Source organism: Clytia hemisphaerica, unplaced genomic scaffold (genome assembly GCF_902728285.1).
Source record: "Clytia hemisphaerica strain Z4C2 unplaced genomic scaffold, Clytia hemisphaerica genome assembly, whole genome shotgun sequence".
Taxonomy (NCBI): domain Eukaryota; kingdom Metazoa; phylum Cnidaria; class Hydrozoa; order Leptothecata; family Clytiidae; genus Clytia; species Clytia hemisphaerica.
Window position 1 is genome coordinate 451,087 of NW_027103555.1, and position 25,181 is coordinate 476,267.

Here is a 25,181-nt window from a genome sequence, read left to right on the forward strand (position 1 = left end):
CAGGTAGTACATGACAAATTTTTTTCTCAAACACCCACCCACCCCAGGATACATGCCACCTTCTGGTACACTGACCCCCCTGCTGATGTAACAACCAATTTGAATTATCAGGGCTAGAATTAAATTATAAATTCTCTGCAAAAAATGTGAGTATTTTTGACATTTACATCAACTCTTGGATCTATTATATTTTTATCCAATTTGATATTATAAAAATTATTTAGACATTTTTAGTTGTTTTTTATCAAAATTTTCCTCCATTTTTTGGGTTTTTGCTGTTGATTCTCTAGGACGATGTTGATTGTTGTTCATCCAATCTATAATTTAACTATTTTTAAATATATACTTTAAAACCTTTCAGTTTTGACAGGTTTTGAACTATTTTTACTCTCATAACCAGATAAAGTCTTACTTTAAAAATGGACAAGCTACCTTTAAAACATGTTGTTACCGTAAATGAGAGGGGTAGCGCCATCAGAGCTGTGCGTTTTAATTTTGATGGTGAGTATTGTATGACATGTGGAAGTGACAAATCTGTTAAATTATGGAATCCCTATAAAAACATTCTATTGAAGACATACTCTGGACATGGCTATGAAGTTTTGGATTGTGCTTCTTCGACTGATAATAGTAGACTGGCTAGTTGTAGTGCAGATAAAACAGTTGTTCTCTGGGATGTTGCAACTGGTCAAGTTGTTAGGAAGTACAGAGGTCATCTTGGTGTATGTATGCTTTTATTTAAGTTTTCGTTGTTCTTTGATAATTTATTTTTTATATTGATTCTATTTCTTCAGTAAATATTTTTTAAAGTACAATCGTATGGATTTTGAAAGTACTATTTTGCCGTAGTGTGTCCCACCTTATCCTAAAATTCCCACCTTCAGCCCAGACTCCCAGATCCCAGCTAAAAACAAAAAAAATATACTAATTCGAGGAACAAAACAAAATTCTCGCACTCATTTTACCCGCATACTTTTACTTGACTAGTTATATAAGTGTAATAAGGTAAGTAAAAGTAAAAAAAATCTTCTTAAAGATATTTATTTAAACATCAAATAACCTGTAATAATAAAAAGAAAAGTTTAGCATGGTAAAAAATTATTTATGAAATATATAAAAAAAATATATTATAAAATCTGAAAATAAGAAATTTTACTTTAACTTTTTCCAAAACACCCAAAATCCCACCTAAAGAAATTAACTCCCACCTCAACTTGTTTCTCCCACCTAAAACCTGGAAAAACCCCAAATCCCACCTGAAAGTTTTCGACCCAAATCAGCAAAACCCTCCCTCACTATTCTGAGGTGGGGGCGTGCACACTATGTTTGCTATTACTTTATGCAAATCCATTAATTTATTGAAAGAATGAATCTTTCTTTTGGATTGTTTTTTTTACAGTATACTGTTTGAAAAAATCTTACTATTTACACTTTGGTACATTTTTATTTTTATCACATTTTTCAGTCATATTATATTGCAATTCTAATATTTCCCTGTCTTACTTTTAGAGGGTGAATTGTGTCAAATTCAATTCTCCTGACAGTAGTGTCATTTTGTCTGGATCATATGATGCTACTGTACGTTGTTGGGATTGCAGATCAAGGAGTCTGGAACCCATTCAAATTATTGATGACGCTAAGGACAGTATATCCTCATTGCAAGTTACAGAAAATGAAATTTTAACAGGGTATGTATAAATCTAGTAAAATTATTTATCATGAATTAAGACTAAGTATTTTATAGGTTTATTCTTTGTTTGGTCAAATTATTTATTTTTGGCTGATGAAGATTATGAAGATTTTTTGTTTTTGAAATTGAGGGTGGATTCCTTTTAACTTATGTTCATTTAATTATTTTCAATTATTTTGTTCATTTATTTTCATTTTAGTTCAGTGGATTCTTATTCAAGGATCTATGATATCCGTAAAGGACAACTAAGAGAGGATTGTATGGGAGAATCAATCACTTCGATATCTATAACAAATGATGGACAATGTATACTGGCATCTTTGCTAGCCAGCTCAATTAAATTGATTGATAAAGATAATGGATCAGTATTAAATTCATTTGAAGGACATGTAAATAAAGAGTATAAAGTTGACAGTTGTGTTTCAAGCAATGATACCCATGTTATGAGCGGCTCTGAGGATGGTTGTATTTACTTTTGGGATCTGATTGAAGCAAAAGTTGTTACGAAAACAGTTGATGCACATAAAGGTGTTGTGTACTCTATGTCAAAACACCCTGAAAAGAATAGTATTTTGACTGCTGCAACAGATGGAGTCAAATTATGGACATGTAATGAAGATGAAATTAAAGACGATGAACAGCAAGGCATAAAATCAACCTGATTAGTTGACTATTTATGCCCAAATAATTTCTTGATCTTCACCTTTATACACTTTTATCTGATAATACATTATTTATTTTCTCTTGATATTGCACACTAGGTAACCAAATAGGTTACAGTTTCTAGTTCAATAGATAAAATATTGTAATTCTCACATTTTTGTCATGTTGATATAACACAACGCTGAATTATTGTAATGTATGCACACCTTGTGTTTTTCAGATGAAATATTGTGAAAGATGATAAACAAACGATAATAAAAAATCAAAATGAGTGAAAGCACAGATTGTTATGCTGATGTGGAAAAAGGGTTGAAGAAAACTATCAACATTATTCTCTCTGAAGAAACTGAAGATAAGTCCAAAGAGAAAAATAACAATTTACAACATGCTGTAGAAGATTTTGAACAATCTATACAAAAATTGCAAAACTTTTTCACAGAGTCTCTCTTGACGTTCAATTATTTGAATCCAGCAAAGAAGGAGGAAGATGAGATACAACAAATGAAAGAAGAACTTGCTCGTAAAGATACTTTGATTAAAGATCAGATGAAAAAGCTTTCGAGATACAGGATTGAACTTGAAGTCATTCAAGAATTACAAATGCAAGCTCGTACTAAAACATTATAAAAATTAATTTCTTTGATCCATGACAAAAACATTTATGCTGTAAATCAACTTGGATTATCTTGAATTCAAAATGAACTTTAACACAGAGCATTTAATATCACCTTATCTTGGCTGGTAAGTCACGTGCATCTCCTGTGATCCAAAATCGTGATGTATAGTACCATTTACTTGGTAAATGATACCAAGCTATGTCTATGCTATTTGGAGCTGGAAAAAATGTATTCTTGTTGGAACGAGTATATCAAATTTCTATTGCTTTACTACAGTTTAATTTTGAAGCATTAGAGCTTTGTCATCATTTAACAGTAAACAATTTTGTGGTGGTTACACTATATTCGCTTCGATATAACAAGATTGATATACACTGTTTTCAGTGGTCCCTATAGTGCCCTCAATTTGTATAATTTCTTTATCTAAAAGTTTGAGTTTTCCCAACTCATCCACTCATGGCGCAGTACTCATTGCGCTTTTCTACAGATAAGTAGGTTTTATTTCGTAGAATTTTTAGTAGGATAGAGTGAAGTCCCCAAATGTACTAAATGCTGAAAATCCTCTAGAAATTATGGGAAGGGAAGTAGCTACAGTGAGAAATGTGAGGAATATACGAGTACTGAATAACTGAATATTTAAAAAAATTTAATAGCTTAAAATTTGAATAACTCAGCCAAAAAAAAAGGATTTTTTATTCGATCACTTTTTATTCATCGTATGCATCTTCTGTAAAAAAATGGTAAAATAATATCCCAAAGTTGACGTCACCTTTAAATAGTTCATAGTTTGCAGAGGGTTGTGAACTTGCGCACCCACCCCTTTATACCCAAGCCCCTACTGTAATGAAATTTTCCCCTTCCCCTTTTTTACAGAAAATATATTTTGAAGGAAACTTGCTTTGATATGCACCACCAAAATAATCAAAGGTATTTACAGTCACAAGCCAACAACTTTCAGCATTGTTATTAACATCATACATTTTTGTGTTTTGGTGGTTCATATTAAAAAAAAAAACAGTTCAGTGACCATTTGTATATGATTAAATTGACAGCAATTTTCAAACCCCCTCTTTTATAAACATTTAATACATCCCCTTTCATTCCCATCGCCCAAGTTTTTTGGAAAATCTGAGAACCCCCCCCTTCTATAAAGTCCACCAAAGCAAATAATTTGGCAATCTCCCCTATTAAAAAAGGGAGTACAAACAATGTCAAAATTTCCATATTAATGATTTTAGAAACTCTGAAACTATCCAATGTCTTCTCCTTAGAGTGAAAAGTATTCGGGCTACAATTATTAAAAATAGAGTTTAAATTTCTCAATACTGGATTTATGACCAGGTAGACTTAAAATCAACAACCCTCAACCAGCTAACTTTTTCTTTCAGGATGTAGTTAAAAAAACAAAATAATAAAAATCATTCTCTCTATCTGTCAAGATGGCGGATAATGGGAAACTCTTGAAAGAGGTATCAGGAGTGGTAAAGTTCAAGAAGAATGAAGGAACACTAAAGCTATATGCAAATCGATTGGTTTGGACACCCAATAAAAGTGGGGACAAGAAGTTTCAATGTCAATTTTCAGACATCAAAGGTTATCTCTATAATTTTCATAATTATGTCTTTTCCTGGTAGAGTTAGCTGCGTTTAATCTTATTTTTGGGCCAAACAATGGGACAAAGAATTAAAAATAAAAATAGAAATTATTAAAAATAAAATGGGATAAATAAATTTTAAGTTTCACAATACAGGCCTATCTCGCACTTAAATCTACTAATTTGTTTTCTATATCTACCATTACAGTACTAATATTTCTACTGAATATGTAGAATCGGAGACTGTTCATCTCACGTTTCCAGGCAATCTAAAAAGTACGACAAATAACTATTAAAAAGCAACAAAAAGAACGACAAACCCTAACCCTAACCTATCAAAGAACGACATATTTCAAGCCCTAACCCTACCCCTAAATCAGTGGCGTTGTGGGATAATTTTTCTGGAGGGGCCAAAGTCAATTTTTTTTTAATTGCCCCCCCCCCCAAAGTGGCACCACCAGTTTCAAAACTTTTACTAATTCATTTGCCTAGGCATAATGAGGAAGGGAATATTTAGTGGATGAGAGCAGATATATCTTTGATGAATGGAAAATGGGAAAACAGGCCCCACCATGGTTGGAGCCGACTAGAAAATTTTTGAAAATCGACTGCCAAGACACCTTTAATCGCTAAATAAAAATAGACAAATTTGACACTTGCTAGAGTGAAAAGAAACTTAAAGAAGCAATGTGTAATACGAACGAAGCGAGCGAAAAAATTGATTTTTTATAATTTCAATATTGCTGTCAGCAAATTGGTCTTGGGGTGCAGCTAGATTTTCATTTAATAATGCTATATTTTACGCAAGAAAAGCTTGTAAATTAGGTAGATTGCAAAGAAGTTACCAAATAAAAATTGCAAGCATTTTAAAATTATCTCAGTAAAATTGGTCCTGGAGCGCAGTTTAAGGCGCATAAAGTATGATTTTTAAGTATGAGGCGTTTAAAAAAATCTCTTTTGGCGCCCCTTGATCTTCGGCGCCCCTTCAAAAAAGCTCTGCTGGGGGGGGGGGCATTGTCCCCTGGCCCCCCTGCCACAACGCCACTGCCCTAAATATACTAGATTTTCTGATGTTTACATATATCTACACATTAGAAATAAGTGAGAACGTTTTGCATTAGAATGACTTTCACAGCTAAGACGACTTTTAATTTTAACAATTTTCTTTAATAACAGTTCAAAGGATCAGTCCTGATACAAGCTCCAAAGTGCAATTACAAATTGTTTTCCACAATGATTCTGCTTACAATTTTCAATTTGCCAACTCCTCTGGTAGACAAGTACAAGTCAAGGAAAGAGATGAAATTAAAGAAATATTGGCAGAATTGATTCCTCAACATCGTCAAATGGCTAATAAGGATCTGGAGGAGAAAAACAGGTCCAGTGTAACAACTTTAATTTCTTCAATAGCTTCTTTACTTAATGATGCTTTCTAATGGTTCGTAATTGTTATCATCTGATGGAGCATGAAATTCTGAGCAAAAAAGATATGCAACAAGTCTCATGCAAAAAAAGATATGATCATTTAAAGTTCGAAATCCTTTGAATTCTGTTACTTTGTTGACTAAATTTGACGTCAATCGTACTCTAACTGACAGAATTTTGTAAAAAAGCCTGTATTTCTTGATATGATATGTTTCTTCAGTACAAGACTTGTTGTTGTTTTAATACATTATGTCTCACTGCAACTGTCAAGCACGATACAAGACATTAGAACTTGGAATCCGTTGTTTTTCAAAGTGGAAATAAAATGTTTATCCATTTCTTCACATCCGTCCTTTTTCATCACTATCACGAACAGAAAGTACTTTATTACACGAATATTACTAGTCATTTTATTAACACGAATTGATTTTTTGCTTGTTATTTTTTGCTTGATATTTTGGTGTTAATAAAAACCCCCTTAATTAAAACCACCCATTGTTTCCTTGAAAAATCAGAAAAATTCGTGTTAATTTCAGATCGTGCAAATTTCAAGGCCGTTGAATACTTGCCTAGTAATATTCGTGTAATAAGGTAGTTTACAATAACCCAGATAGTAGCACGAGTCGTCCAATTATTTTCTTTTACGTTCTTTTGCAGGATATTTAAAGAGAAACCTGAATTATACCAACTTTATAAAGACCTTGTGGTCAGTCAAATCATCACATCAGAGGAATTCTGGGAAAGTCAAAAACTTGTAAGATATCTCCCAGATTTTGTTGTTTAGGAATAAAACGAATCCGTTTTTAGATACATAGAATTCTTCCACCTCTAAATAAAAAGCCTAAGAAATAGTATTTCTTTGCTAAAATTTAGATCTTGGTCTTTTTTGTGTGTCTTTTAATACCCCAACATACTCCATAGTCTATATTTTGACGCAAAGGGAATAAATATTTTACAGTATTATACTTTTTTAGATAAATCCTGTGTTTAGTTGAGATTTTTTCCAGGTCACTTCTAATTCCCTTTTGTCGTTTTAGAAAATGAAAAAGCAGTGCTCAAATACAGAAGAACAGGAAGTTGGGATCGCATCTGGTTTCTTGGTAAGAAGCCTCCAACAAATAAATTATATTGTTTGTACATTTGTACACTTCTCTGTACATGATTAAATTATTTTTAGTTTATATTTGATAAGTGGAGTGGTTCGAGACTCAGAGTAGTGGAAATTTGTGTTCTTTTCATGCGTTGAAAGTTATTATTTAGTTTACATAAAGGTCTTGCTCGATCTTTATTAAAAACTTTGAATTCAAAGATAAAAAATTTGGGTTTTTTTTTTCCTTGACTGTAATTTCTCTGTAACACAATATTAATGAATGAAACAAGCGCAATGTCAGAAATAAAGGAATATGATGTTTATACCTCATTCTAAGCAGTTTTGAACTTTATTTTCCCATGCAGGCTGAACTGAAACCAGACATGCATGGTTGTAATGAACTTAGGTTCAATTTGACTGCTGACAATATCAATGCCATCTTCAAAATGTACCCAGGAGGTTGGTACTGTAAAAGCTTTGGAATGCCTCTGACCTTTAAACTGTAGACTTTGTACAACATTTTAGGTAATCGCACAACTTCAACTTTTAATCAACCAACTTACTTTGCTAAAGAACTGTTATGAAAATTTAAGGGGCAAGATATACTATTTTTGAATTTTCAATTTTACAGATCAGAACAACCCTCATAAACAATAAAAGACTATTATTCTTACGTTTTTAGTGAAGAAGAGATACGTTCAAACAGTTCCAAGTGAGGTAACATCACTGACCTTTATATATCCCTGGACCAAGCTATATCTGCCATCTTTGATGGAAGTTTTTTTGAATTGGTACACGTAAAGAAGCCATTGCATCAGTGCTAAAAATTAACGTCTAACGGCGCTAAATCATCAAAAGTAGATCTAGCGCTCTCGATGCATTTTCCCCGCTATTGAGTAGTAGTACCATTAGGGTACCAATTTCAAAAGAAACTCCGATCAAAAACTTTTGGTTAGCCGGGATTGAGTAGCTTGCTGCAGGAGTACCGGGTGCACCAAAAAAAAGTATACAACTTTGTCGAGATATTGTGAGCTTCAGGATTTAATTTTTTTGTTCATTCTTTTTTTATTGTATAGAGGATGTTCTAACTTGAATTTTGAGTTATTATACATTAAATTTGAAAACGTAGTTCGAAAACTATTTCAAAAAAACTGACTTTTTTTTAATGTCGAAATTTCAAAAAACCATCAAAAACAGCAAGGAAACTAGGCTTCTGCTCATCCTCTAGCGAAAAAAGTTTCTATATAGGAGATATATCTATAGAGGTTTGCGAATCAAACTACAAGCAAACTTTTCTCTTGACACTTACCTTGTTTACACATAAAAATACCAAAAAATGCAACTGTGTTCATCAAAACTCGTCATGGAACTTATTAATATGGTAAAACAAGCTATTCCCATGAAAGATAATATTTTTGGAAAAGCTGAAATTTTTTTTTGGAAATCTCCGAGGTTTTGATGTTATGCTATGTGAGAAAATTTTTGAAAAAATAGATAACCATTCCTCGACTAGTTGTTCAAAGAACTTGGGTCTGTATTGAGTTTGATGGTGTTGGAAATGTTCATGACGTGCAAATAAGTTGAGCAAACTGTTGGCAAAATATAAGATAAGAGAAAAAAGAATAAAAGAAACAATGAAATTGTTTTTTTGTCATTTTGTCTTATTTATAGCGTGATTGCTGTTTTTAATGATTTTTTGAAATTTCGACATTGAAAAAAAGTTAGTTTTTTTGGAAATAACTTTCGAACTGCTTTTTCAAAATTAATGTATAATAGCTCAAAATTCAAGTTAGAGCATCCTCTATACAATAAAAAAAGAATGAACAAAAAATTTAAATCCTGAAGCTCACAATATCTCGACAAACCTGTATACTTTTTTTTGGTGCACCAGGTATATAAAGGTCAGTGGTAAGATGATGTTTCTTTATCACTTTTGCTCCTTCGATTTTTACATTGTCAAAGTGTTAATAATCGGAAAAATTACACTAAGATTTTATTTCGTGAGCCAAAAGATTAGCTGTCCCACCCATGAAGCATAAAAAAAATCAAATAAAGCATCAGTTGTTTACAAGGCTAAATTAAATTTTTGTGAAAGTCCCAAAATTGTTGTTACGTTTTAAGGTACCCTAATCGGATTGCTTTTGATTGATTTCGCGTTTTCGCAAATTTGTGTCTGTTTCGCGAAAATACAACTAAAAATTCGCGTGAATTAAATTATTTGGTTTCACTTGTTCAGGTGACAGAGAAAGAATTTTGGTCTGAATTTTTCCAATCGCAATATTTCCATCGTGACCGTATACAAAAGTCAACATCTTCTAAAGATGTTTTTGGTGATCTCGCCAAGAAAGATGAAGAAGGTATTATTTTGCCTTATATGCAGGACTGTTATCGATAAAGATTTTTAACTGTGTTTGAGACCTATCGCAAAGACAGAAAAGACCTTGGTATAATTACGGTATCTGAAACCTCGGTTAAAATTTTCCATTATTCCATATTATAACATATAGGTACGAGCTCTTCGACATCTTTTGGGCTGATTTTTACCTACATCGAAGTAGGAATAATAGTGTTCAAAAGCATTGCGGCTTAAAACACGTGGGCTGTCAAGTCATCATATATCTTGAGCCACTGAGAGAGAATTGTCTCCAGCAGTTTAGTCCATCCTTATAAAGTTTCAAGATTCAGCAGAGATCAATTTTCACTGACGATTGGCTTCTTAATTTTCAGCTGGAGTTTCTTTTTCGCAGATGAATTTAAGATAACACGAAGGAAAGAAGTACCATAATCTAGCCTCATGTCGAGAAACCATGTCTTACCTCGCCGAGGTCCTTTCGGTGTTGAGAAATGGATCATTATAGTAAGACTCTTGTTTTTCAGCTCAACTCAAAGAATTGCGAGAGAGTTTCTTCGATCCTTTGATTAACTTCACTTCCGCATCTCCTAACTCACAAGAGGTACAGTATCTTAATTTTACGTCTTTTATCTATTTCTGGGTACTTCTGAAATTATCAAAAGTTTTTAATAAGTACGATTTGAAAAGATTCTTTTCTGTTTCTACCTTGAATTTGTGAGTAAAAACAAGGCAGTAAAAGGAGCGGATCCAGACTTAACGGTACAAAAGAAAAAGTTGTTAATAATCTTTATGTTGGTATCGGCTGCCGGGTAAGCTGACAATTTTGTGAAACATCTATCGCATAAATTTTTCATTCGCCAAAAAAAAACAAGACAAAAATATCCTAAGCATAACCCATAGTAAATATACCTTACTACTGACAGTAAGTAAATCAAGCCTGGCTTAAAATTTGTTGCAAATTTTTGAAAAACTTGACATGGCACAGGGAAATAAACTATCAGAAGTATATAAAAAGGCACATTAGGAAAACTTTTTATGTTGTACAAATCTGTTGTTATCGTAGAGACTCTACTTTTTCTCAATGACTAATTCTTGGCATTGTCTTTTAGGGCTATGGTAGTGGATTTCGACAAAAGACGATAGGTGAAAGTCTTCTCAAACAGTTCAATAACCAGAGTTTATTGGTATTACAAAACACACTCAAAAGGTATGTACATCTTTTAGATTAAAATCGATAGAGATTTCTGTTTATACATGACATGACATTCTGTGGCACTTGTTCAATTAACAGCATAAAATAAAACAAAGAAAACTCTATTTATAAATTTCTAAATAAAATAAACAAAACGTTGTATAGGCCATTTCACAGTCGAAATGGATCAAGGGTAATCAGGACTGATTGCGCCCCGATAACGGTTTACCGTTGGTTTGACGCAAAAATCTTCAAAATTTTTCTAAAACTTTGGACCGATGTAGTAATTCGTCATTAGTCCTGATTACCCATTACGCTTTGCGACTGTGAAATGACCTATATAAATCCTTGAAAATGATTTAATTGAAAGAGGTTGGTTGTACTACTTGCAAATATTATGATTGATATAAATCTTTCCCAGATCATAATACATAAGAAAAAATATGGCTCAAAATTGAAATTGCGAATTGCTAAAAAGGAAATATTTACAGGCTATGTATGTACAATGATTACAAAAAATCACAAAAAAGGTCGTGTAGGTTTTAAAACGTGTTTACTGTGCTGGTTTTGTAAAAGCTTGTTGTCTTTTCTGCACGATGGGTGTCGGTGGTGTTCGAGGTCGTTTAAAATGAAGATATTGTAAATCATGTAAAAGAATAATCTGTAAATTGGACCAAAACATCTGCCGCTATAAGAAGTGATGTAGTAAAACCACATAAAAAGCCTTGTGAATATGTATACTGATACTTTGTTGGCTGGTAAACTATACTGTGGCTTTCCCACTGCCAGGTGTAGATAACATAACTTAATAATTGCGTCGTTTGGTAGGATTTCTGGATTCGGCATAGTCATTGTGCAGTAATTGTCAGCTATCGTGATCAGGTCTTTTTCCGTGAGCCTTCGTTGTTCGCAACTATCTCTTATCATAGGTAGATACCTTGAAAATTCATCAGAGAATAACCTCTCCCAGACTGTATATTTTAGCTCAGTGTGACATTTGATAACATATTTCCAAACTTTCATATAGCATTTTCTCATTGATCGGTAACTTGTGTCTATAGTGCTCATTGTTGTCCCACGTATATAGTTTACACTCCTCTCCAAGCTTTTTTGTTCCTTGAGAAGACGCTCGTAGTAAAAAGAGTATCCATCGTTAAAATGTCTATTGTGTCTTGTAAAGAAGTCACGTAGAAATTCAGGGCTTTTTAACTTTTCCAACTCAGCTGAAAGGTCGGGCTTTATGAAATTGATTCTCACACAATTTTTCTTGGATTTGTGTAACGTTTTCATGAAAGTAAACCATACGTGGGTATCTGGTTGTTCGAGTAAATTATCTTGAACCGATCTAAGTTGACCGAGCCATAAATTGAACTCGTGATAACTTAAAGCGTCTGCATCGTTATCCCTGAGTTGTTCGGGGACTAGAGTAAAAGAAAAAAATCTTTTCAGCTCGAGCACTGCTTGTAGATCATGTCGATGGAGAAAATCTATTGGTCGATCTGCTATTTCAGTTGCAACGATTTTGCATTTTTGTAAAAAATCTTCGGAGTAGCCGTCCAATATATTCATCTCATCCATGAAGTAGCATGATAGGGTCCCATTTTTGAGACACGTGGAAAGTTCTTTATAATATACTGAAATGATGCCGACGATCTCACCATTGCTTTCATAATGCTCCCATTCTGTTTTGGAAATCAAATCTTGTATTTTGAATTTGATTGTTTTCAATACGTACGAGGGTAAATGGCGTTCGGTTATGGAGTCCTCCAATGCTTTGAACTGTTGATAGAAAATCATTTTTGAAACGAGATAGCATTTCTTTTGGAACCTAGTCAATGCTGCTGACAAAGTTTTCTCGGCAACGGAAAACGAGATACGCCACTCGTTTGATTTGATATCTACCCGACGATGTATCGGTTTCGGGACCAGGTGACATCCGTCTTGTTTGATTTTATTCAACGTTTCCTGTGATATCCAATCATGTTTTTCGTTGAACCATCTTGACGCACATGCTGGCCAAAAATGCAATTTAAAGCAAAGTACAAAGTCCATAGAAGAGGACCACATTTTTGAAGGGAGTTCAGTATTTCCAATTGCTTGTATTATTGTAGGTGGCATACCTACTCGTTCTGTGTCGGCATTCTTTTTTGCTTTTACAAGATTTGCAATTCCTTTTTGTAAGGCATCTAAATCGGCCATCGTGTGAGTGTTCAAAGACGGCCCTTGGACCGTACTGCTCACCTCTACCGGGGATTTCTCAAAAATTGCTTCCTTCCTATGTTGCATTATCTCAGTTGGTAGTCTAAAATATTTTTCTGATAAAGGATGAAGCCATTCGTACATCACAGATTCGTGTGCGGTCAAGCATTGATACAATTCATCGCATGAGCGTAATCTGAAATAACCAGGATAGCCATCAATACTTTCTAAGAATGTCTGTGATTCTGATAATGGGATATGTCCTATAGTATTCATTTCATCCAGCTCGAGTTCATTAGTTGCCATAAAGCGTGGAATAAATCCACCCTCGGTAACACTTCCACTTAGAAAGGATTCACCCTCTTTAACATATGACGAACTCCTCTCTCGAACTAGCTGGCTGATTTCAGTATCAAGCTCAAAGATGGTTTCGAGGTAGAAAGTGAAATCATTTTCGGTTGCCATTTTTGTGTTCTCTGCTAGTTCTTAAATGTCGAAGAGTTCTGTTTATATAGCGTCTGTTCTCTGCTATCATGTCAGTCTACACATAACCTTGTATTTTACCATTCAATGAGTAAACCCCTTTTTGATCGAAAATAAAATGATTTGTTTTTATAAATGGAGAGGGTAATTACTTCCCAAAGAATCTTTGAATTTTTGTTTTTCATAAGAACTAGCAAACTTTTGGTGAGTCTCGACTGATCTCAATTTTAATGCCATATTTATCTTATGTTATATTTCTACTAATTCATCCCTTTATTTTATTCTAAAAATATTATTCAGGCATTCTACGCTTGAGGTTGTCACTTTACGTTACTTGACGTTTTTGAGCATTTTTTGTTCTTATAAGATTAATATTTCTAATATAAGAGTGTAGTTACAAATAATCCCTTTGCATTATACTTTAAATGCTTTTTGTTGATGCAATGTGAATAGTCCTTTTATATTTTATTGATATGTAGGAAGCACAGAAAAATTATGATTTCTTTTAAATTGTTAATCCGTTTATCTATTTGACGATTTTTACCGCTACAACTGGTTCTTATTTTTGCATGGTGATGGGCCTACATAACATGGAATTACCCGTAGTCAAGAAAAGGAACTCTGAATTCAGTTTTTGCATACAGAAAATCAACACTATAATAACTTCTTTTTCTTTTCTTTGGTGTCAAACGACAACAAATTTGCAAAAATAAAAACCTAGCCCCTTCAAAAAATAAATACAAATAGTTTGTATAGGGTTTGTAAGTGGTTCCCCCAGCCTGATGAAAAGGCTTCCTTTTGCTTAGTTAAGATTGATTCCCCTTTTTGCATGATGAAAAGTAACCCCTCTTTTTCCTGATAAAAAATGATTTCCTATTGCTTAAAAAATCGAAAAGTGATTCCCCTTTTCGCATGATGAAAAGTAACCCCTCTTTTGCCTGATAAAAAATGATTTCCTATTGCTTAAAAAATCGAAAAGTGATTCCCCTTTTTGCATGATGAAAAGTAACCCCTCTTTTCCTGATAAAAAATGATTTCCTATTGCTTAAAAAAACGAAAAGTGATTCCCCTTTTCGCATGATGAAAAGTAACCCCTCATTTTCCTGATAAAAAATGATTTCCTATTGCTTAAAAAATCGAAAAGTGATTCCCTTTTTGCATGATGAAAAGTAACCCCCTTTTTCCTGATAAAAAATGATTTCCTATTGCTTAAAAAAACGAAAAGTGATTCCCCTTTTCGCATGATGAAAAGTAACCCCTCTTTTGCCTGATAAAAAATGATTTCCTATTGCTTAAAAAATCGAAAAGTGATTCCCCTTTTTGCATGATGAAAAGTAACCCCTCTTTTTCCTGATAAAAAATGATTTCCTATTGCTTAAAAAAACGAAAAGTGATTCCCCTTTTCGCATGATGAAAAGTAACCCCTCTTTTTCCTGATAAAAAATGATTTCCTATTGCTTAAAAAAACGAAAAGTGATTCCCCTTTTTGCATGATGAAAAGTAACCCCTCTTTTTCCTGATAAAAAATGATTTCCTATTGCTTAAAAAAACGAAAAGTGATTCCCCTTTTCGCATGATGAAAAGTAACCCCTCTTTTTCCTGATAAAAAATGATTTCCTATTGCTTAAAAAAACGAAAAGTGATTCCCCTTTTCGCATGATGAAAAGTAACCCCTCGTTTTCCTGATAAAAAATGATTTCCTATTGCTTAAAAAAACGAAAAGTGATTCCCCTTTTCGCATGATGAAAAGTAACCCCTCGTTTTCCTGATAAAAAATGATTTCCTACTGCTTAAAAAAACGAAAAGTGATTCCCCTTTTCGCATGATGAAAAGTAACCCCTCGTTTTCCTGATAAAAAATGATTTCCTATTGCTTAAAAAAACGAAATGTGATTCCCCTTTTCGCATGATGAAAAGTAACCCCTCGTTTTCCTGATAAAAAATGATTTCCTATTGCTTAAAAAATCGAAAAGTGATTCCCCTTTTTGCATGATGAAAAGTAACCCCTCTTTTTCCTGATAAAAAATGATTTCCTATTGCTTAAAAAACGAAAAGTGATTCCCCTTTTCGCTAGGAATTTGAGAAAAAACTTCATTTGCTTAAAGTCTCCCCAGTCTCATCGCTTCCGCCGGGCCTGCCGATGAAAAGTGATTCAAATTCTCTTTGCCTGATAAAAAGTGACCCCTCTCTTGTCCGATGAAAAGTGACCCCTCTCTTGTCCTATGAAAAGTTATTTTCCTTTTGTCTGGTGAAAAGTATCGACCTTTTGCCTGATCCAAAGTCATTGAGCTTTTGCCTGATGAAAAGTAACTTCCCTTTTCTCTTATTGTATTTTGTACATTTAGATTGATACTGCGGATAACTCTGTAAAAAGTCGTTTCGCTTTACGTCCATTCTTATTAATTTCTCCTTAGCGAAAGTATTACAATCAGCATTCTGCGGCGGCGGCGGTGAGGAAAAAAAATTAGAAAACGAAAGTACTCGATACGGTGGACGAACTCACTAAATTTAATTTACAAACTACACGCTCGTATAACCACGGACGATTTTCGCGGGTTTTCTTTGGATTACGTCATATATCTTTGTCAGTCGAGTACTATTGCAAATTAGGAGAAATGCGGGTATTTCGCTTAAATAGGATGAATTATCCTAAATAAGATAAAATCGATAGCTTAGTTAGGAGAAATAGAAGAAAAAGTTGATTTTCTGAACAAATTCAGAGATCCGCGTCAAGTTTTGCATAGATTTAAGAAATTTGGAGCCAGCATAGTATGCTTGTGAAGTCTGATCCACCAGTCAGCGTGCGTTCAGAAGTTATTCAACTTTTAAGTAGTACGCATGCGTAGTTCAGAAAAATACTTGGAATTCCGCTGAGCTAAGCGAAATTGATTCCGATTTTGATCGCCTTTGGGTCATAATTGTTTTCTGGTTCTCTCATACAAGTCATCCTGCATGAGTAGGGTCTCACGTGAAAGCGATGATACCCATTGACTGTAGAATAAAACCCTAAAAAGGGCTTTTTACGGAGATTATTGTCGAACCTGAATCGGTTGTGCTGAACAATATCTTCCAAATCGGCTTCTTGAAACACTTCAGATGTTAAACATCTAATTCTTTTAGTAAAAACTTGACTCATGTTTTGAAGATATAGAAATTAAGATGTATTAAACAGTAATTGTAACAGACACGATTGAACGCTGTTGACACTTTTCGTCCACTCAAACCTTTTTAATTCTTCATCTTTTTTATTACGGGAAAGAGAGTAAACAAAAATACTATTTCTCTTATTTAGTACATTTTATCCAAAATAGGATAAATGCTTATATTTTTTCACTCCGCGCTGATAAGAAGCTAACTTTTGGTTTAAAATGATCTTCTGTTTGAGCACAATTGATTTAGAGAGTAATAAAGACGCGGATCTCTGAATTTGTTCAGAAAATCAACTTTTTCTTCTATTTCTCCTAACTAAGCTATCGATTTTATCTTATTTAGGATAATTCATCCTATTTAAGCGAAATACCCGCATTTCTCCTAATTTGCAATAGTACTCGACTGTTTGTGTCTTTAGCTTCACAGTTTGGATTTTTTCCTTTATTTTCTTATAAGCATATACTTTATAAGAATCAAATCAATAACTCTTGATAGACGGTGATATACCCTTCGGTAATTAGTTCTTACAAAGTAAACAAGGGATGGAGCGCAATATAAGCATATTTATTTTTCTTATAAGCATATACTATATAAGAATCAAATCAATAACTCTTGATAGACTGTGGATAGACGGTGATATACTCTTCGGTTATAAGTTCTTAAGAATTAAACAACCATTGTTCTTAAATTGGTCTTATCTTTTAAGCGATTTTGAGCCTCGTTGTTCATATAAAATTGTTTCATCAAGGCTCTATGTAAAGTAGATTTCAGATTAGCTTCCATCTCTACTTCTTGTTTTTCCCATGTAGTTTAAACTTCAGGCGAAATTTTCGACTTCAAGTCGTCTTGTTATTTTTAGATTCAACAATGCCAGGAATTTCTTTTATCAATAAATTGCTAGTTATTGATATAAAAGAGAATAGAGGAATAGAATAAAGATAGAAAGAGTATGATATCGTACGTGTAATTTCAGTTGGTGATGTGTCAAAACTTCCATGAGAGATAAGTAGTTGTAGTGTCTTCTACTAAAAAACAAATCAACTATCATAAGTCAAACAAAACACGATATGGCGATCTCGAAAAGAGATTTTCTTCATACATTACAACGATGCATCAGCTGGATACTGAAATCAGCAAGCTAGTTCGAGAGAGGAGTTCGTCATATGTTAAAGAGGGTGAATCATTTCTAAGTGGAAGTGTTACCGAGGGTGGATTTATTCCACGCTTTATGGCAACTAATGAACTCGAGCTGGATGAAATGAATATTATAGGACATATCCAATTATCAGAATCACAAACGTTCTTAGAAAGTATTGATGGGTATCCTGGCTATTTCAGATTACGCTCATGCGATGAATTGTATCGATGTTTAACCGCCATTGAGTCGACGATGTTCGAATGGCTTGGTTTTAAGTCAGGAGAATATTTTGGACTTCCGATTGGGTTAATGCAACTTCGAAAATATGACATGTGTAAAAGAAACTCAATGAAACTGGACAATAAAATAGAAGGTCCTTCACTTAATACCCATTCTTCTGTTGATATGAAAAGTTTGCAAGAAGCATTGGTAACCGTCCAACAACGCAACAAGACTTATATGGAAACCTCTTCTTTTCCATTACCACTGGCGCCTTCCATAAGAAAGGTTGAACTTCCTCCCAAAATACAGACATCTTGAATAGACTATATGTACTTTGTTTTAAGTTGTATTTTTGGCCAGCCTGTACACTAAATTGGTTTGGTTCAAAACATTACTGGATCTCAGTCAAAACCTTAACATAGATTAAAGATCAAGGTTGTCATTTAGTGGCTAAGCCGCTGAACGATCGGACTTATTTTCAACCTGCAGATGAGTGGCGTGTTTCTTTCTCTTTTGCCGAGAAAATCTTATCATTAGAATTGACAAAATTTCAAAAGAAATGCTACCTCGTCGCCAAGATGATTTTCTATTTAAATTTTAAGACGTTGAAGGATGATAAAACAGGGCGTTTTTTACCTTCATACACTTTAAAAACGATCAAATTCAGACTACAAGATTTGGTCTCCGTGGAACAATGGCAACAATATGACGAAACTGGACGAAAACGAAAACGTTGTAGTTGTCATTTCCTTATATTATCAAGAACTTTCAAAGCACCTCAAAGAAGGACACCTCCCTTATTATTTTATCGGAGATATGAATATTATGAAAGGCTTTTCACAAAATTTCCTAAAAGTATGCTCTGGTGAAATAGCCAGGCAACCTGGAAATTTTTTGAATCGTTGGGATCTTGGAATGGTATATAAGTTGAAGGAAATTCTTTCTAAAGTCTCAATAGGTCCTTTCCACGCTCAGGAAAAAGGAACGAGTGAGTTAGCTTATTACGATTTTAATTTATGGTTAGGTCAAATCCGTAATATACACGAAAACCTTTTAATGTCACTATTAAACACTGTACATACTTCCAAAGAGAACTTGAGAAAAGTTTGTCGAATGAGCAAGCCAGACCCTGTTACCGAGGTAGAAAAATTACTTAGTCATGATTTTCTACGTTTACTTTTTACAAGAGACAATAAACCTTTCCTTGATGGCTTCTGCTTCTACTATGATCGTTTTATCAAAGAACCAAAAAGCTTAGAACGAAAGGCTGGGATCACTGAGGCAGATACGAGTCTTCAGACAAAGAGACATTACTATGTTCAAATTTTCAAACATATCTTAAAATGTTATACCAAGCTAAAACATTCACAATGGGACATTTTATTTCACAGAGTTTCAAAGTACTTGGTAAGAGATCATGCTTATGAAAAACCAAAGCTTAGGTTAAAAAATTCAGTTGAGCTTGTTGAGCAGTACTTTGAAATAACAATCCCACATCCTAGGATTTTATCAAATGAAGACATCTTAGAATGGTGTTTTGAAAATGCGGGTATGAAATAAGCGACAATGATCTTTAAACGACGGCAATAAGGATTTTAGTTAAAAAGGAAACGCTTATTATACGGTATTTGGGATAAATCTGTTTTTATAGACGAAAAAAAGATAACTTGAGATTACAAAGCCTTTCTAAATGGTTTTAGATGTAGGATAAATCTTTCATTGAAAACTTTCCGAAACATTAATTTTTTCTTCGTAAATTTAAAAAATAGCTTTTTGTGGACTCCATTCAAATCGTTGGTTTATTTATTGATTGTATTCCTTGATGGGCCAGAGGGTACCGGAGTATCGGACTATTTTCTGACACGGTCTGATTTATTATAACTGTTAACAGGCCCTGCGCAGCGGGCTCACTTTTTTGCAGCTAATAATGACCTTTTTTAAAATTACTTCTTCAACGACCAAGACGAACTTTTGTTTGTCAATTTTGCCTAGCGAAAGTATAACGATAGCCTTTCTGCTGCTGCGGCGGCGGGAACGAACATTCGGTTTGAAATTATGTGGCGGGGCGTTTAGGTGCTTAAATATTCTAGAACCATGGCTTTTTCTTAGGGTGATAAACCATTCGACAATAAGTTCTTACAAAGTAAATAAAAGATGGCGGACAATACATTTTGTCCTCCTGGGTTGGTTCCTTCTACTAAAAATCCTAATTTTTCTCGATCCCCCCCCCCCACCATATTAAAAAAATTTTGCCTCCCCTATTTTTTGCCTTCCCCCAGTTATTTGACAATTTTGCGTTTTAAAAATTGGTTTGGTTCAAATAAGGTTTGCTTAAACAGGTCTTCAACGAGATTTACTTGAGATCAATGAAGTTCCCCAATCAAAATTTCCAAAATTTATGGTTCCCCCTCTTTATTCCCCCCCCCCCATCAACATCAAATTTTAAATTTTCCTCCACACTTCAAAAAAGGGGGCAAAATCAAAATCTTTATTGGCATTATTATTTTGTTTATAAGCATCCACTTCATCAGAATCAAATCAATTACTTTTTGTAGACGGCGATAAAGAAGTCTAACTATTTATAGAAACTTCACCATCTTTCTCTTTATTTTTGTATTCGGAATTTCGAAATCAAGAAGATGAGCTTATTCGGTTTCAGTTTTGTTTTATTCATAAGAATAAAATTAGTTCTTACAAAGTAAGCAAGGAATGGCGGACAATATGTAATAGTTATCGGACAGTTGCGAGTACAATATGAGAAATATTTTACGAGTTCAGAGATTTTTCCGTACAATATTTTCCGAGCCTGTAGGCGTGGAAAATATAAGGAAAATCCGGAACGAGTAAAATATTTCCATATTGTACGAGCAAATATTATGTATATTGTACTCATTTTAACCAATCAGATTGCAGATATTTTTTGGATCGCCGATAAGAGCATATTAATGACTGTCTGTCTTAATGACTGTCAAGATTATGACTCGACCCCAACATTATTTTAAATTCGCGTCATGTTTTTTCGTATCCGTATTCCAGTTGGCATTTTAGCATACATCGTGTAAGTATTAGGCGAAATTTTAGACCTTAAGTCGTCTTGTTTTTGTTTTCTTTCACTTCTGATATTTTTCTTTTAGAAAAACAAACGATGAATTATCAACAGTGAAACAGGTTTGTGGATACAATGTTGGGTGATTTTTCGTTCAAATTTTCATCAGCGTCACTCTTCGCTTGATAGAATACCTTATCGTTAAAGAAAATTACCAAAAGCCGGGTTTTCTTATTCCGTTTCTTGGTGAGTTTCACTTTGGTGATTTTCGAAAAAATAAAAGCCTTTCAAGTGCTTTGACACAAATTCTTTCCTACTGTAAGAGCATAAAGTTTTATAAGTGACGTCAAAAAATCGAATGTTTGGAGCCCGAAAAGCTTGTCTAGTATAGACTACAGAATTGACGGCTAAAAAAATCGTCATTTTTTTACCGACGAATCATTAACCTCCCTTTAACTTCTGTGGCATTCCTTTGTTGTAATTAGCACAAAACCGAAAATAAGCCGCACCTGAAGTTCAATATAATTGCCGCCTAGAACAAAAAAAATTAGAAAAAGCGTCATCCTTAATTAAAAGTGCTCATAAAATTCTCCAAACAGCAAAATAAAAGGTACCGCTGACTCTCGCTAATTCGAACTCGAATGGGGAATCATATTTGTTCGAATTACAGAGATTCGAGTTATAGAAATTATTTTAAGAGGGTTTTTCCTTGAAGGGGACTGAAAACAAATTCGAATTATAGAAAGATAACAGATAAAAGATAAGAGAATAGAAGTTCGAATAAGCGAGAGTTAACTGTTAGTGAGATTTTTGTGGCACTTTTTATCGAAATACCAAACGATCTCTTTTTTTTGAAGAAACGTATACGGGACGCATTAGAACTTGAAGATTTAGAATCGAAAGAACAACAAGCGACCACATCACTCAATATATTGGACACGGATAAATTTTCTCATAAAGGACCGGACGATGAGGATAACGGACATACGGTATTTCATTCGTTTACTCATTTAGTATTTTTATAACTAGAGTCAGCAGGAAATATATTGACAAATTGGGGTATTTTAACGTTCTTCAGAATTTAAAATTCGGGTGAAGATTGCAATTTAAGCGTTTTTGGATTAATAATTTGGACTTTTTGATTGGAAAGGGGTTCAATGGCTTCCAGACTATATTTTCAGCTTTATTGGAAAATTTTTTTGATGTTTTAGATCCTGAAATCCTAAGGCCCCCAGTCTTAAATCTCATGTTAAAACTCTACTTCCCAACCGTACTTTAAAAGGACCTAAAAATTACTCGCGGTGCTTAGATTTTAAAGGAATTCTCTTTTTTTGCCAAAGATTATGAAGGTGGTTGCAGTAAAGTTTATTTCAGATATTCCTCCCTTCTTCGAATCCCGTTTTTTCGAGCTATGCCATGGTTTAAAAAACTTGTTTTCTACAGAATGGAAATGGTACGAATACTCAACAGAATATGGAATCTTTTAAGCACAATGTTTTGACATGGGTACCCAATTTACCAAAGGTATAGTGCATTTGATTGTGTTCTTCTCAAGAGCTATTGTTATATTTTTGTCAATATTTGTCAGCTAAGAAATTTGTTTGAGTAACTGAGATATCCATTACTGTACCTCTACTCAATATGTGTGAGCTAAGAATTGTCTTCCGTTATAAGTAAACAAAATTACAAGACTACATTCATAGAGAAACCTCATAATAATATCTTTTCATGTTTCCAGGCGATGACATTGGACGAATGTAGACGAATGGCTGTTGATTTGTCGCCTGGTGGTCGGTTAATACAAAATCATTCTTCCAAAAGTTACTCAGGTTGGTTTTCGTAATTCAATCCTACAATTATTTCATCTTCATATCGAATTCTCTTGGAGAAGGAAGTGAATTGCTGTGAATTCTATGAAAAAATGGGGCAAAAGAGACCTTACCGAGGACCATAGACCATAGAAATACAGCCGCTTGAAGTTCAATATATACCGTTACCGACGTCAGTACGATCAAGACAAGATTTGACGTCAAATCACAGTCAGAGCTGACAGTCAGTTGGTCTTAAAGCGGCTGTATTTCTTTGTGTGTTTTAGTCAGAGAGTTGTTGTAATACCATTGTTTGCTCGGAATTTTATGCTCTATCAGATGGTACCAATCATTGCTTAGGTCGTAAAAAAGATGTCACGGAACCCCAGGCTTGGCCCCCTGAAATATATTTTTCAAATTCAGATCTTTCGTTATATTTTCCGAGACTTTAGGTGTGGTCATTAAAAAGATTATTAAAACATTCTTTTCATAACTCTTTCGAAGACTGTTTTGTATTATGAATGAAAACAAAACATTTCCGCGCATAAAATCGTACAAAATATGATCTCTCGCTTATCAGACCCCTTTTATGCTGAACGTGGTCTTGTATTCTTACGTGTAAAGACACACATTTTAACCAATCAGATTGCTCATATTTTTCATGTTGACGATAACTAACAATACACATCAATGAAAATAACTAATTTAGAATTTATTTTACACAGAGCTATAAATTTCCTAAAGTAATAAAATCAATGACTTGCGGGTGCTGAAATCGCACCCTCCGCCATATCAACAGAACCAAAACAACACCACTGATCACCAGGTACCCAGCACATACATAATGGAGATAATGAAACGAAAACGCTGCACTGAAAAGACCTAAAACAGCTCCAGTTCGCGAGAACGATAAGCGGACACTCTCAGAGAATGCTTGAATACTGGATGGAGTCATTCTAGACATCGTATTGATGAGAAAAGTCTCTTCCATTAAGACTATCATTGCAAACCAAATTACGTATCCTATCCATAAAAAGATATTAACTGTCAAACTAGGATCGTATAATTTCAGGACTATATACATAGTCTGGATACATGCTAAACATAAAACGCAGACCATGGCTATATACACTAAGTTTCTTTCACTTGGAGGCCTGAATACAATGAGGAGTAGAAATATACCTGCGGCCATTCCATACCCAAGGTTTATAATGTTGATTTCTAGGAATCCCCATTTCAATAATTCAATAGCTACCATTGGTTGCCAGATGTCGTAACAAACTATACAATGCTTGATGAAAAGCGAAAAGAACCAAATCAAAATTACGTCAAGAGAGCCAAATATACTTTTCAATGTTTTCAGAACACCCAAATTCCGCACCGCTTCTCTGCCACTATATTGGATTGTATTTCTTCCCTTTTCTTTGGAATCAACTAATTGTTTTTTTTCTGATTGTTCCATGTTGTCCAATCGCATATCACCGCATTTCTCAAGATCCGATGACATTGCTCCTATCTCTCCACGCGTGCACATCTCTTTCAGGTCATATTCCTTAGAAAGGTCACTGACATAAAACATGGCGAGAATTTGTACAAATAAAAACATAAAACTTAAGATCAAACTCGACCCGTTAGCGTAACGAATGTGAATGCCGAGAAACCAAAAATCAGCTTTGATGAATGCAAAATTTGTAACAGGGCCCATGATATATCCGATCGCAAACGACATTCCCATTGCCGAGAACTGTGACAAAAGCTCTCCTTCTGGATATGATCTAGTCAGTTCTGATGTCATAACCGCCTCCGCCTGAGATGAGCCGCCCAAAAAACAAAGTATACGCTGAATAAGGGATTGCATATAAAATATTACCAATAATTATTAATAGATTACCAATTAAGAACATGGTTTGTAAATTACGATATCTGTCGAATAAGTATCCAAAAATTAACGACATAGAGATTTGGGATAGAACAAAGATGGCAGATATAGCACTGTAGAATGCGTCCACGTGTTGCGTCTTAAGAACATCGGTTAAATAGACGTATAATGTGATAAATGTTAAAGCATTTTCCATTCCTAGTGCCATGGACTGGATGTAGAATATGTGAAGTTCGCTTTCGACGTTTTTGCCATTCCTTGTGATTGAACGCCATCTCAATTTAGAAGTTGTCGTTCAGTTAGGTTATAATTATTTTGAATGAGAGTTGCAAGGAAAAGGATATCGACCTAAATTCAACATCTATGTCCCTGGTGAATTAATTCACTGCAGTGTTCCTTTATGAAACGGTAAGAAACTAAAACTAGCCTCTCGTCAAAATTGTGGCCATCTCGAAAATTATCAATTATATTTTAAAACAATAAAATAATGAAATGTGCAGAATTGTTATGGCAAAATTGGTATAATCTTTCATTGTGCTAACGGCATACACATTTTTTTATAAGAACAAACTATATAAGAACGTAATGCTTCGATGGCCAATATGTTAAGAACAAGTTAAGAACATTTTAAGG

General features: G+C 34.0%; 3 protein-coding genes across 3 annotated transcripts in view; 2 read left to right on the plus strand and 1 right to left on the minus strand.

The window, feature by feature from the left end:
* Positions 1 to 318: 318 nt before the first annotated feature.
* Positions 319 to 2,491, plus strand: LOC136800451 (WD repeat domain-containing protein 83-like). The gene is made up of 3 exons (XM_067057108.1): positions 319 to 722; positions 1,510 to 1,688; positions 1,890 to 2,491. Exons 1-3 carry the CDS (start codon positions 420 to 422, stop codon positions 2,350 to 2,352), a joined length of 945 nt encoding a protein of 314 aa, XP_066913209.1. The 5' UTR covers positions 319 to 419; the 3' UTR covers positions 2,353 to 2,491.
* Positions 2,492 to 4,359: 1,868 nt separating this feature from the next.
* LOC136800453 (general transcription factor IIH subunit 1-like) overlaps positions 4,360 to 25,181 on the plus strand; it is a 29,982-nt gene continuing 9,160 nt past the window's right edge. The window contains exons 1-13 of the mRNA XM_067057110.1: positions 4,360 to 4,563; positions 5,741 to 5,942; positions 6,647 to 6,743; positions 7,027 to 7,089; positions 7,445 to 7,538; positions 7,762 to 7,796; positions 9,316 to 9,436; positions 9,957 to 10,033; positions 10,542 to 10,639; positions 20,950 to 20,983; positions 21,719 to 21,850; positions 22,305 to 22,385; positions 22,600 to 22,690. Coding sequence (XP_066913211.1) covers positions 4,410 to 4,563; positions 5,741 to 5,942; positions 6,647 to 6,743; positions 7,027 to 7,089; positions 7,445 to 7,538; positions 7,762 to 7,796; positions 9,316 to 9,436; positions 9,957 to 10,033; positions 10,542 to 10,639; positions 20,950 to 20,983; positions 21,719 to 21,850; positions 22,305 to 22,385; positions 22,600 to 22,690 — 1,279 coding nt within the window. The 5' untranslated portion in view covers positions 4,360 to 4,409. The remainder of the gene's footprint in view (positions 4,564 to 5,740; positions 5,943 to 6,646; positions 6,744 to 7,026; positions 7,090 to 7,444; positions 7,539 to 7,761; positions 7,797 to 9,315; positions 9,437 to 9,956; positions 10,034 to 10,541; positions 10,640 to 20,949; positions 20,984 to 21,718; positions 21,851 to 22,304; positions 22,386 to 22,599; positions 22,691 to 25,181) is intronic.
* On the minus strand, positions 10,620 to 13,370 carry LOC136800452 (uncharacterized). Its single transcript, XM_067057109.1, has one exon. The coding sequence runs from the start codon at positions 13,286 to 13,288 to the stop codon at positions 11,144 to 11,146; it is 2,145 nt and encodes a 714-aa protein (XP_066913210.1). The 5' UTR covers positions 13,289 to 13,370; the 3' UTR covers positions 10,620 to 11,143.

Bases quoted from the DNA above. Each gene is read 5' to 3' on its own strand.
- LOC136800451 (XM_067057108.1), top strand. From the start codon at position 420: ATGGACAAGCTACCTTTAAAACATGTTGTTACCGTAAATGAGAGGGGT. The intron at 723-1,509 runs GTATGTATGCTT...TCTTACTTTTAG, and splicing joins AGTACAGAGGTCATCTTGGT to AGGGTGAATTGTGTCAAATT. The intron at 1,689-1,889 runs GTATGTATAAAT...TTTTCATTTTAG, and splicing joins GAAAATGAAATTTTAACAGG to TTCAGTGGATTCTTATTCAA.
- LOC136800452 (XM_067057109.1), bottom strand. From the start codon at position 13,288: ATGGCAACCGAAAATGATTTCACTTTCTACCTCGAAACCATCTTTGAG.